The sequence below is a fragment of the Anarhichas minor genome, unplaced genomic scaffold (assembly GCF_050575085.1).
Source record: "Anarhichas minor isolate MPS153535 unplaced genomic scaffold, ASM5057508v1 ptg000027l, whole genome shotgun sequence".
NCBI lineage: Eukaryota > Metazoa > Chordata > Actinopteri > Perciformes > Anarhichadidae > Anarhichas > Anarhichas minor.
In genome coordinates, this window is record NW_027466473.1 from 20,280,405 (window position 1) to 20,294,848 (window position 14,444).

The following is a 14,444-nucleotide window of genomic DNA, read 5'->3' on the forward strand; positions in this document are numbered from 1 at the left end:
AGGGCTACTGATTTGATACAAACTTCCTGAATAACAAAGTTGCACAGATCACCTTAATAATAATAATATATGTGAAGAGACTGTTTGATCACATGTCAGTTAATTATTCCTCACAATAATTATTAATAATGATTTCCACAACAATGATGGTATAGTTACACATATATATTTAAACATGCAACTTTTATTTCTGTTAATCTGTTTCAACATTTGAAAGTCAGAGGTATCACATCTCTGATATTTTTGTATCATCACATGATCAAAGCCGGTTACTTTTGCACATAGCGCCTGCTGGTGAATGATGCAGTGGTAATGTAGACATTTTGCGAAGTCTGGGTCACCTTTGCATTGCGCAATGAAGCCTGCATGCCGGCCCGTCACCGCGGGAGCCCCGTCTGTTGTCACCGACACCAGCTTTTCCAATGGTACCTTTGTCTCCACGAAGAAACCAGTAAAAAGTCCCGTCTATAGCCGAGCGGGGGATCCAACATTCCGAAGCGCGCGAGCGTCTTCGGGCGCCCGCGTTCAAACCTCTAGTCTGGGCCTTTTCGGTCGGATTGCGTTGCCTCGTCTCTACCCCCGCCACCCCTGAGTTGTTGCCCCGCGGCCTGTTCCGAGGATGTTCCCGTTGGCGTCTGGCGCCAACGGGAAGCGCCCGCCATTCGGAACCTGAAAACCTAGTGCGGCGGCCTCGTCCTGGCTGTCCGCCGTGCGCCTCCGGGTACTCAACTCTCTTATGACAAGAAATATTGTCATTTTAAAATCTACACTAATGCAAGCGTTTTTGATTAAAAAAAGAACAGCAACTACAATTTTAGACGGAGCTCCAATGGTGACTAGTGCTATTTTTAGAACATGTCTCGCGGGCGACTCACGTGGTCCCTGCGGGCGACAGGGTGCCCGCGGGCACCGTGTTGGCTACCTCTGCTATAGACCTACGCTGCCTGTGCTGTCAGAGCAAGACATTAGTCTGAGGGCACAGGACCTCCAGGCGGAGGTCCCTGCCGCGAGGCACTCCAAACCCTCTCAAAGAGAAGGCCACAGCATAGTCCGCTGTCTCCCGAAAGGAGTCATTATCCAGAGTCCTGCTGAGCAGGAAGAAGACCAGGGGGATGCCAGACTCATGGAGTCCCCCACCCCCGCGGTCTTAGACATTCTGCTCAGATATTAATGGATTGTGATGTGAGCACTGGTCTTACAAAATGCTTTGATCACCTGCACAGGAAAATGTAGGCTCTCGCTCCTGAATCAAAGTAAAGATCAAGTGAAGGATAAAGAAAAGGACGCAAGAACATGGGACTCTGCAAATGGGCGTGTTCACACGTAGAGCACCAGCAGGTACCACAAGGCTCTTTAGAGGTGCTGCACTCTGCGTTGTTGTTTTTTTGAGTGCAGTGTTTCAAGAGACAAGTTCAATTTTCCCGAAAATGTCACATCAAGCACCTTTTTCTCAGCCAGTTAGACTTCCTTTTTGTTGTTGTTTGTTTTATTTTTTACAAAAATGACAAACAATGACAAAGACGAATTGATAGTAATGACTGTATCTACATTTTCTATCCAAACACATCTGCTTGATATTTGTTCACTAAAAAAACATTTGTAGCTAGTGACTACTAACTAAATTGCTGTACAGCCTAAGCTACTGTAAGATATTTATATTGAGGCAATTAGAATTCCCTCTGGTTACACTGTCTGCTTTTATTGTGAAAGGTAAGAATGGTAGGAGTGGATCTGATGTGTTCTTCCTTTGTATTTTGAAAATGTCCATTCAGCACATGATTGGCTGAGTGGATTTTTTGCCGCTTAGTAGTCACGTTCTGTGTGAACATTTTCTTGAGAAACAAATATTAATATATATATTGATGTGCACACAAACAAACCCCCTCAGTGTGTAAAGGTCTAAATACATAACTAATTTGTGCAATTTGTACATTTGCCTTGAGCAATACAAAATGATTTAGTCACGGATGAAAAGTAAAACGTAAAAATAAATGTTCATGAGAGAAAACCAGGCGGCCAGGTTCCAACATATTGTGGAAAGAATGGAGGCTGTGCAGCACTCTGCTTGTGTTCAGCTTGCAGCCTTGTAATTGCACATATCTGTGTGTACATACACACATAGTAAACAAACAGCTACACAAACAAGACATAACACACTAAGAGGTATACACTAACAGAACAGATACACACTTCAGTTGTGTACGTCCACAAATACAAAGAAAGGACCAGAGGGTAAACTGTGCAACTGTACACAAACACCTCCAGCAAAAAGCAGCCCTGCTATCGGCCGCCTGCAGAGGCTCTTCCAAACAGCTTCAAGGATACTAATAACAACTGTTGGCGGATTCAGCTGGCAAACTTGCAAATATCTGAATTTAAGTTTTTAAGTACATTAGGGCTGACCTGGCTGATCAAAAGGTTCTCCGTGGAACTTCAGAAAGGGCCAGGAGGAACTCAAGTTGTAGAACGTTAGGATGAGTCTGCCAACCATATATTGTTTAATTTACAATTTGTTGAGTGAATTGTTTATGTCAACAGTTTTCATTTGGACTACTTTCTACTAAAGAAGTAGTCCCTATATGAAAACTGCTGAGAGTGATGTCTGTGGATTATTCAGAGTAGGGGTGTCTCATATCGCCGGTATTGATAACCGAGATATTAAAGAAATATGAAAGAGTTAATAAAGTTTACACATTGTGTAAATAATCTAGCACCTCTTAAATCATTTTATATATAGTCATGGTTACTCTCTCCACCTCCCTAAACTCTGATTTTGAGTTTAATTCACTTGCTCACTTTTTGTTTTCTTTCTATAGATACTGTGAAAATATTGATAATGTGAAATATTTTGGTCATGATAATCTTGTTGTGAAAATCTGTTTTGTGCCAAACCTAATTCAGTAACCGGGATGATGTTTTTGATTTTTTTAGGTAATTTGCCAATACTTTAAAGGGGACACACAAAATTAAATGTCCCTCTTTTGTGCCGTGATGACGGCAGGTGTTTCACTCATGCATGTCTCAAAACCTTGGCACATGGAAATGAAAACAGCTGTGTGTGACACTGCTAAGTAAGAAAACGTTATATTTTTGTAAATTTGGGTGAAAAGCATTTTAACCTCCCTTGCACAGGCTTTTGACTTGCCAACAAAGGGACACACAAAAAACACATTGTGGGCTTTAACCATGGTGTGATGGACCCGCTGTGGGGTTCAGTAGTAATTTACAGCTGTGTTGGTTGCTGCCTCCACTGGCTCCAGTTCAAACACATCTCAGCCATTCAAATAAGCTCCTTATTATTATTATTATGTCTGAGGAAGAGGAAGGCAGGGGAATAACTGCAGAAATACAGAACGGTGGCCATTAAGTGCTGAGCCGTGGTGTTGCCAGCTCAAAGAGCAGCTTTCTGTCACGTTTTCAGCCTGAGGCGAAGGCCAGGTGGCAGTTTAGTGAACAGTTGTGAACACAGAAATGAAGCTTCTACCAATGTTTTCAGTGCAAAAGAGGAAGATTATATTTGTTCACATTGTAGTGGAATTATAGCGCTGTAGACTAACTGTTGCTTCATGTCTAAAATAGAGATGGTCGGGTCTAAAAAGTGTGTGGTTCATATAACCGGTGACCTATTTTGTGGTTTTGTTATGAAGACTTGGTGCTTGACCTCCCATTAAGCAGTGTAGCCATGCTCTTTGTTAAATTAAAAATAACTTTGCGGCCAAGATACACAACAGAATCTGCAGTGTGGAGCTACAAGACAGGCAGAAGCAGAGGCAGCCATTCACTCTTCACTCTGTGTGAATGTCTCTCTGTCAGCAGAATTCAAACAGATGAGCAACTCGTCTCTGCTTGTTGCTTGTTTGCTGGGCTCCGTTCGACCTGGGGGTACTAAGGGACACACTAATGTACAACTCCCCATGTAAACTTACTCTGTTCTGCTGAGCGGCACTGTGTGTTGCTGAGCCGGGGAGCCTCCCTCCCTCTACTACAGTGATCAATGCTCAATTTGGTTAAGAGGCACAGATACATTGGTTTAACACACGGAGCTGTCAGGGTGCTGCTGAAAGGCATTCAGACACACTGCTGTGTACACTGCAGGGAAAGTTACCCCAAGATTAAATTCATTTTAAATAACAGAAACCAGCTTTTTGCGTCTTCCCTTTTTTACCTCGTTTCACAATAAAATTTGGAAAAATCGAACATTTACACTCTAACCCTAAAAAAGAAACTCAGCCCACAAACAGTAAATAGAGAGCTGCTTCTTGGCTCTGTTTGGACTGAAACATTCAACCATTTCACGCTTCTGGCAGCAACGTAACCGCCAACAGTTTGTGTTCAACATGCTCCACAATGAGCGCTTTTCATTCGGCTAATTATTCTTCCCTCCCATCCTCGCTCCTTCGTCCTCCAGCAGGACCTGCAAATCAATTGAGGTCCCCCGTCATCGCGGATCCAATGGATCTCACAAGAGATGAGGAACGAGGAGGGAGGAGGCTTCAGATGGCAACGCCCCTTCAAAGTGAATCTGTTTAGTGATTGGTGTGATCTGATGGGAAAGCAAAAGGAATACTGCTGACTCTTCCAAAACAGTGAATAGATCTATAATCACTACTGGAATGGCAGACAGTAGTTCATTATTTCTACACATTTTAGGTCAGTACAGATGCTGTGCAACATGATTAATTGCAGTCTCCTCTACATGACGCTGGACCGAACGACGATGCCTCGTTGAGAAAATGCCTCCCTGTTAGGCGGAGTTAAGACCAGAGGAAGAGACGCGAATTAGGAACCGATGTCAGGGAGCCACAATAGGAAAGCGCCCATTTTCAACATGCAGAGAAAAATTAAAGCAATGTCAATATGGAAGAATTCCTCAAATAACCCTAGTTGTATCCAGCCACACAGATATCAGACAAAATTCATCTGCAACCTCCTGGAAACCGTCTTGTGTCCCTTTTACTCTGGATAATCCACAGAACACATTTGTGCAGCCAGTAGTTTCAATGGAAACTGGTCACAGCGAATTGCCTCTGCACTTTCAATCTCCACATAGCAGCTTTGTGTCAGGAGGACACGCTCTCTCTTCAACTGCTGCTGCTGCTACAGTGCCCTGAAAGGAATACTCCACCAAACATGTATCTTTTCATCACCACTGGTATAAAAGTGACTCTGAAAAGTCGAAATCGGTCCTTTGCAGAGGTCAACGTCTGCTGTCAAACAATTGTTGCTTCCTCGATACGTTCCCAAAATACTTTTGGCCGAGCTTCAGAGATATGAAGAGATGATGTGTTCAATGATGATGGACAGACTATAAGTTTCTGAAGATACTGAGCATAATGTGTCATGGGTCAAAGCGGAGCGGTGCGACAGGGTGTTGCCGTTGGGATCCATTGTACCTGCTGTGAATCCAAGCCGACTGCTGCTGTAGTTTCGCTTGAAGGAGCAAGAAAGAATCACAAACGGCAAACTCCTCGAACTAGAATGCTCCAGGGCAAACAGGAGGAAACTAGTTGCAACCAAATAAACGAGAATTCAGCTGAAGAAAAGCCGTCTTCTCCTCCTCTCTGGTTAAATAACTCTTTAAAAAACAATAGGTTTGAATGTAGTACATTTATATTCTTATATTATCTTATCGAGTACATCAGTGGGAGAGATTGTGTATGAATGAGACTGCAGCTCATTCTCTTTATGTTTAATCCGCTCTGCTCTTATTCTGATGGTTTAAGCACTGTGTCGTCTACAAGTGAAGCTGACAGAACCCAACAAAGGGGAAGGAAATATCCGCTACAGATGTCTCTAACAAGACGTATGTGGTAAAGGGCTGAATGGGATAAGGGTATTGATTTTTATCTACTTCAGTGAAGCCATACCAGCCCACAGGGAGCACTCAAACACATAACACAAACACACATATTGTTCCTTCCTTTTCCCTCATTTGTCGTTTGTTCCATTTGTCTTTTGCTATTAAGTTTGCCAAAAAAAGAAAGAAAAGAAGATGAATGCTTGCAGCCAGCTTCCAGCAGTGTGAAAGAGGTTCTGGGTTATATTAAAACCTAAAATAACACAAATGTTAGCGCTGCCTGATGTACATCTGGCAGCCTAGTATGTTTCCCTGCTTCTCACACAATGCTTGCTAAAGCCGTCAGTACCCACATGACACTGAAATAACGGCACAATAATGTCAGAGTTAAACCAGTTTCCTACCTCACAACAACTCCAATATGTCTTAGAACTACAAAAGTTCCTGGACAAGCAAAAATCAGCATCAAACCAATTATATCAGGTCATTATGATCATGTTTTACTCCCCAGCCATCTGCACAGCCATCGTAACGAGGTAGAGGCATAGCAACACAAAGTCGTCCGCAGGCAATGCAACCCTGAGTGACGACACTGATTTTAAACCAGTCCTGTGTAAACCAATTATCAAGTATTATATTTTCACCCTCCAGAATGGCGTATTTATTTCAGATCTGATGCCATTGGTGGAAGATTGTCACAAATTAGCGCTATTAAAAACTTTAAAAAACAAGATTTTATCCAAAGCACTTTACAATGTGCCCCACTAATTCACCCAGTAGCACCATCACATACCGGTGATAGTGAGCCACCCTGTGAGGCGCTGAAATCTGCTACTGGGAGCAGTATGGGGTTCAGCCTCTGGCCCCGAGCACACTTCAAACATGTGGAGAAGAGGAGCCGGGGATCAAACAGCAAACACTTTGATTACTGGAAGACTCGCTCTACCTCCTCCCGACTAACTGACTAACTATCTTTGTTGGTTTTTAACAACATCGGCAAAGAGCAGCATTCAAGTACTGACAATGTGTTTGGCAACCTACCATGACCATGATCGTACACTGTCCATTATATGTCTAAAACCACTGACGAAACCAAATGTAACCACTCACTACGGTTAAAGAATAACAGCAGGTTCAAATTTTTCACTTTCCTTTTTCAGTCGACAACTGGAAAGCCTTGGGAGTCATCATGAACCATAATGAATATAAATATGATCTCACTCTCAGAGTATTTAGCCTGAAACACTGTTTCAATACAACTCCGAAAAGAAGATATATAATATGATTAGCCTTTATGTTGTTGAATTCCGGAAGGATATTAAAGGCAATCTATGTTAAATGTTCTCTCAGGATGATAGCAAATGTAATTTTCTATCACAAAACACCTGAGAATTACAGTTGAAGTCTTTACAATGCACGGCACACGGATAAGTGACTGAGGAATATCTTAATGGAAAGTTAAATAAAAATCAATTGAGAGGCTAAAACAAACCAAACCAAAAGTATTTCTGATTTATCTCAGCAACAGTGAGTTTCAACTAACCCTTTTCAAAAGAAAAAAGGAGAACAACAAACTTGTTACATCCAAATTGAGTCATGAGTCATACGTCTGTGACTGTTTCTCGTTAGTCTTGATATTCCATTAATCCTCACATTCATCAATAGTGCAAATAGCCAGTGGCAAGCTTAGATGTCCCAAACGGCAAGAGCTAAGGACCAGATGTTAAAGGGCAGCAACATCAATTAAAACACGATCACTTAGTGAAACCATCTACAGTTGCTTCCCGTAAATGAAAATCAGAAATGCAGCCTCTAAATGCAGTACATCCACCGGCAGCAAATCACCCCGTCTTGAGCAGATATCAATAATACCAAGCAGCAAACAAGAGTGACTTCACAGGTGATTAGCCTAAACCTGGTGCCCATCCTAAGCCTCTATAGCTGCGTTAATGGGCTGCTAGAAATCTCAAAATGACTGCTTTATTAATTCAGATCAGAATGACACCACAAGCTTAGTAAACCAATACAACCTTAAACTGTGTGGACGGATAGGACATCCCCATGTGTTATGAGAAGCACCTCTTGCCTATTCAGGCAAAGTCTTGGCGCTCTCCATGGTGCTGAACCTACGCGGCTGAAGTGCGGTGAAGTGCCAAAGCGCTCTCCATGGTTCTGACTCCGCACCGCAGATACAGTCGGTCAACTCAACCTTAGTGGCATTCTCTGCCGCTCTGAGCTGATTTCTGTTGTAATTACAGCCACTTCAAAAGTCGCCTACATCAGTGAGTTCTTTGTTTCAGTTCGTCGAGTCCCAAGCAAGGTTCCTTTAATTTCGTAGAAAACGAAGAGACAATGTAAAGGCAAATACCGGGCACTTGTGTTTTTTTCCCCAGTTCGAGAAACAATACATAAGAATAATTCTAACGGAGATCCACTAACCTGTATCCGGAGGACGCCGCCCGGACCGTCCACCGTGCCGGGCGAGTTGTCGAACACTCGGTCCCTGTACAGAGACCACAGCCCGACGTTGGGGAGGAAAATTAGAGCCGCTATGAGCAGCCCGGCGAACTGCAGCAGCCTCTTCTCCTTCCGCCTCATCTCTCTCCGGGAGAAAGAAAGCGCGAGTGAAGAAGCAGCGGCGGTGGACAACAAGCGAGTCCCAACTGCCCTGGCTTTCCAAGCGGAGACAACTTTCACTCTGACTGACTGGAGGGGACGAACTGCTTTTCAAGCTACTTGAAAAACGCCCACGGACGCAACGTCCTGTCGTGACTTTCACAATAAAACCCCGAGTTGCTTATTCAAAAAATAAAAAAATAAACATGAAGAAAGATACGTTAGGTTCACTGTGAAAACAGCACCTGTGGTGAATGTAAAATACCAGGAAATATGAGTTTTAAAAAGATATTAATAATTCCGACATTGCTAATGAAATGTCATACATATATTATAAATGCTTCACCCGGCTGTATCTTAAATAAGGTGCCGGAAGTATCGAAAAGCTCAAACTGGTAGAATAGATATCCGCACACCTAAATCTATGCAGAGAACGCATATATGAATATAAAATGTCTCAGACAGTTTTTGTTCTTTGCATTCACAATGAAGTTACACATGAAGAAATCAAATGAATTTCAGTAATATAGTATTGAAGTATTTAGTAATCAATTGCCTGTATACAAAGCAAATAGTCATTGTAATTTCCACAGTCCCCTAATATTGATAAGAAGCAGAAGATATATGTCTGATGAAACCTAAAAAAGTTAATGAAAAATTAGAAAAACGCTACTCAATATCAGATCAAAGGGGCATAAAAAAATGCATATAAATATTGACACTGTGCGCTGTGCTTTGTCAAAAGCTAGTTAAAAGTTACATCATAACCACATGTTAATTAAAGTTTAGAACCAATCAAATAAATATGTAGTACAGAAAAAAAGCTTAATTCCTGTAGACTTCTGGAAGTTATTTATGTACAAGTACATTATAAAAAGCATACAAACTAGGCCGCTTGTGAGCCACACGTCTATGACCAACATGTCTATTTAAACCCAAAGACTGGAGGAGGTACCTCTATGAATTTGAATGGACCGTACAGGTTTTCCGTACAGGTTGCAGGGCTGCAAGGTGGTGTAGTGGCTAGCACTGTCACCTCACAGCAAGAGGGACCAGGGTTCCTCCCACAGTCCAAAGACATGCAGCTTAGGTTATTGGAGACTCGAAATTGCCCGTAGGTGTGAATGTGAGCGTGAATGTTTGTCTGTCTCTATATGTGCCCTGCGATGAACTGGCGACCTGTCTTCGCCCAATGTTAGCTGGGATCGGCTCTAGCGCCCCGCGACCCTCAACAGGATAAGCGGTTTGGATAATGGATGGATGGATGGACGTCCACAGCCCCCATTTTGAATCCATTTTGTAACTCTTCTGAAACTGATATTTTATTTTGTAAACGTTTTTATCAATTCAGCATATTCTTTTACATGTCAACTATTTCTGCACATTTTCTAGGTAGACTTTTAGCATTAACAACTACAGCTTCATTCTATTATTTCCTAGTATTTTGATTTATGTTCTGTTCTTCTTGCCCCCCCCCCTTCTCTTGCAATTAACAGCATTGATGCTTTTGTTTTGAAGTGTAGATCACCTAACTTCCTGTGTTTTTCTGATTCGCTCTATCAAACTTGATCCTGTTCATAATTTTGAAAGAAGACTTGGAGGGATAATCAGCAGGCCAAACCTTTGACAAACTTTTAGGAATTTAGTGCTTCAGACTGAACAGAAGGAGGTAAATGAAAATAAAGTGAATGACGTCAAGCGGTACTTTCTGCGCATAGAGTTGTACTGTATATCGAATAATCCCAACAGAACAGACGAGGGTACACATATCGCCTTCATTTTGGGCTCAGTAATACCTTCAGGATGAGGACTGCTGACCTTTGTCCACAGCATGGTGTTGTTTCCCTACCATCCAGGTAGCCAATGACTTCCTTTCATTAGTGACGAGACATCAAACTTGTTTGAGTGAGGTGATCCACCTTTGTGAATATCATGTCAGCTTTTAATTTCTACCAAAGTTGTTTTGCAATGCTGTGCAGGCCTTTCAAATGAATCACCACTTAATACATATATATTAAAATAAATGTTATATAGGCATAAAATCAGAGGTCTTCATGTTGGTTAACTAAACATAAACACGTTTCAAGTTTTGATAAAACCGAAATGAATCGTCTGTAAAGAATTCTTTTTTTTGAATAGGCTAAAACCAACACATTCTCACTCCCAACCAGTCCAATAGCTAGGTCAGTGGGCCTAAGGTTTAAACTAGAATGCTTTATGTATCCCTCCCAGCGTCAGGGAAATCATGTCAATATGCTCTTATTTTTTGCATAGCAACAAAACTCAGCTTCAACAAATGAAACTTCTGACCACACCCAACTAAAACAACCTGGAAACTTCCAACCAGAGAGGGCAGTAAAACACTGCTTCCCAGCCTAGTGTGAAGTGTTTCTTTAAAGGGTAACTGAAAAAGACCAGTAGTGACAGTTCTTTTGTGTCATTTCATTGCCGCTGCTTTCCAGTATTCGTCTCTGTCCTGATCCCACAGTCACGTTGAATTATCTCATTCCTTTTGTGCCGTAATAAGAAGCCAAAACGCATCTGAACACTTTCTCACTTCATACTTCCATGTGAAGAATCTTGTTACATTTGTCTCAACCCTCCTCCACTGCCGCCCTTTCCCTTTAGCAATTTTTCTCAAGGCTGCACTTGCAGAGAGAGACAGTGAATACAATGACTGCATTATATTGCATTGCCACTGTGCTGCTCCTTACTTAATTAACGGCAGCCATGCTTGACTCTAGACTCTGAATCAGAGCTTTTCCAGAATATTATCCCATCTGAAAAGCGTGCAGAAGGAGCAGAGCAGGTGTCAGCTCAACAGAGAGAATGTTCTTTCACCAAGTGACTTGTGCAAACATCAGCAAATGTCTGCCCCGCTGCACTGCCCTTGAGCAAGAAATGTGATCCCTGATATTGCAGGGGCATCTCATGGTCTCAGTGGGTCAGTGCCCCTCTCAGTACATCCATTCATGCACAAATGAATCATGAATCAAAAAATGAACACCTGCATCTGAAGTGGTTATTGAGAAAGACGTATGCTAAAACCACATTCAGACAACAGTTTACAGTAAACTTTACATGACGTTCCAGCTTTAATATTGGCTGCAATATGTTTTATAACCAAAGTTGAACGTGTTGTTGGATTGTATCATATCCCATTTAGGGAAAAGATGTCAGTTACTTTGTGTCAGATATGTACGAGTTACATGGAATGTGTTTTCAACTCAACGACTCGACATTTATTTTTGCCTGTTTGTCGACTCAAAATTACAGTATACTATCCTTTTCACTCTCCATTGAGGTGATTTTTGAAGTCAACTGCTGGGCCTGTTTGTTTGACCAGTGTGCCATGGGAAGTTAGTTTTATAAACACATTAACGGCCCGGCTAATGTTTGCGGAGCAGATGTACCACAGAATCTTTCTACTGGCTACCTGCAGCCCACATAAGGTGTAGGGTAGTGTGAGTCACAGGCGAAACAAAATGGTGAGCTTATATTTTGGGATTGTGTTGGATGTTTCTTCACATCTTTGGACCCAGCAGAGTGCTCTGAAACTTTTGTGTCTTTCCGTTGTTCTTTGTGTTTATTTGACCTGTAGGAGCAGATTTGACAGCTCAGTTCATCGAAACAGAATGATGCTTGAGTAATTGCTTATCAGGGAAGTCGTGGCACGGCCGTTTCTGAATGAGCTCTGCTAATGGCTTTCAGCACAGAAGAGTAAATCAGTGATCTGCCATCAGGGGATATTAATGCTGCCATTTCCTCTGCTTTGATGTACTGAGAATTACCTGTGTTTTTTTGTTGTTGCCCCCCCCGAACCTCTTTCAAATCCACACTGAGCCTGTGACATGAGCAGGAAGAGGTATAATGCGTAAATCCCCACCACATTCAGAGGTTGCAGAGTTCATCCATAATTCATGCGGGAAGACGCTGAACAGATTGAATTGTCACAACTCAGGCTGGTACAGATGGAGAGAGAACAAGAGAGGAATGAGCTTCTCTCTCTCTCTCTCTGAGTGTCCAGACCAGGATTAGCAGAGGGAGAGACTGCAACACATCCTTGGTTCAAGTCCGCTCTGTCAAACAATGTGTCTAATCTTGAGTTAACCCCCACTCATTCCTTCTACTGTATACGCATGCCTGTCAAATACAAGGGTTAGAAGAGATTCGAGAGATGCTTGACTGGTTTAGAAATGAGTATTTGTTCATCGTGTGTGTCAGAGGTTACAGGGATGAGGCAAATGCCAGTTGAAACAATAATGAATCAGCAGGCAGTTTGAGGTCAAGAAGAGGAGGTCAACATTTGTTGCTGTGCTGTCAGTGACAGACTGAGTGAGAATTACTTTTACAAAATGTCATTTATGCTAATTACAAAGCATGCACAAGGATGCGCAAATCATTTTTCACTTTCGTTAACATTGCGAGATAGGGCGTTTAGCCTTGCCGAAGGTCTGCGCACTCCCAGTGGCCTTCTAGTTTATATTTCATTACCTCTACCAAAGAGATTATGTTTTCGGTTAAATATGTTTGTCTGTTTGTCAGCAGGATTATGAAAAAAGTACTGGTCCAATTTTTATGAAACTTGTGTAGCCCTGGGCCCAGGAATAACCCCTTCAATGTTGGAGCGGATTGGCCTTGGCGGCAGCCTGCACTCTCCAAGTGCCCTTCTAGATTTATTATGCATTCAAACACTGTAAGCTCCTTAAAGCTCTATAATATAGGATTGGGGAGAAGATGGCTCTGACCGCAGTTTTTCTTTAATTTACTTTGAACTTCTTTTATGTATTTGAGGGGAATAGAAAACTACTGTGTTTCTGTTTCAAGAGGTCATCAAAACAAGTGTGATCGGTTGTCTCCAGGCTTTTGGTCCTATGCGTCATTTTCATAAAGTTAAATATTTGTCAACTTCCCCACGTCATGCAGCTGGATGACTTTTGATTTCTAAAGAAGTGGTGGGCGGCACCAGCATTGTTTCAAGGATCAGTTTACAGTCAGTGGCATCCTGTTACATCTCCATTATTTGAGTCTGGTTGTATGAATCGGGGTGTTGTCGTCTTATGGGATTTATTACAAAATAAGATAAGATTACATAAATGGATACAACGTATGATACAACCGCAAACTTACCTGAAATTTAGTTTACATTGTATTGTTGTAGCAAATAATTGGCAAGCTCAGCAGTCGATAAGAGACGAAACCGAGACGAGATTTGTACACTTGAGGATCCGTTTCTTTGGCCAAGTAAAAAGCTAAAGTTGTGGTGTCCACCCTTTCTTTTATAACATGTGCAATTGTCTCTAAATTTAGAAATGTGTTTCTGGTGTCATTGTCATTCTCATTGTATAAATTATTTTACAATTTTGTAGTTCATACATCCCAATAGATTATTGGATAAGCATATTGGCATGTGTGTATGATCTTGTTCAGGGATACACGTATGTTTTGCATTGGGACTAATTACAGGAATGCCTGTATATATGCACCTGGAGTTTCTTTCCTTCCGTTTGCCCTGAATGACTGAAGGTCTGTGACTGAAAGCTGGCATGTAATCAGAGAATGAAGAAGCTTCTTTTTGTATTAGCTTGACTGCAAACATTCAGAAGTGTTTACTGGCAGAGTTGCAGCAAAAAATGTAAAATCCCTAAATAGATTTAGGCACTGTTTACATCATCACAAGCCGGCAAACACAGTTTTGTGTAATTAACAGAATATTGCCTTTAACCTGTGCCGTGTACATACTATTTCTGTTCCTGCTTAACGTGACAACGTGTTTTTAATTTAGATGAACTGTGATTAGCTGAGCATTACTGCTGGCGCTATTTTCCTGGAGACACAACAGATAAATGTGGGCAATTATTTCTGCAGCTTTAGCCTATCTCACCTTTCTGTAAGTGAGAAACTGAAATTATCCCGAAGGAGAATTAAGCAAGAATCTGTCTGTAGCACGAAATGACACAATCTGTGTGGATTTGATAAGGGTATCGATACCAATGAATCCAACAGCTGCCTCTCCAGGTGATGAGTCATC

The 14,444-nt window shown here is 41.8% G+C and overlaps 1 protein-coding gene across 1 annotated transcript in view; it reads right to left on the bottom strand.

Moving 5' to 3' along the window:
* Positions 1–9,378, bottom strand: part of LOC142960210 (polypeptide N-acetylgalactosaminyltransferase 10-like) — a 57,304-nt gene extending 47,926 nt beyond the window's left edge. Inside the window, exon 1 of the mRNA XM_076101922.1 lies at positions 8,237–9,378. Coding sequence (XP_075958037.1) covers positions 8,237–8,395 — 159 coding nt within the window. The 5' untranslated portion in view covers positions 8,396–9,378. The remainder of the gene's footprint in view (positions 1–8,236) is intronic.
* Positions 9,379–14,444: the final 5,066 nt, after the last annotated feature.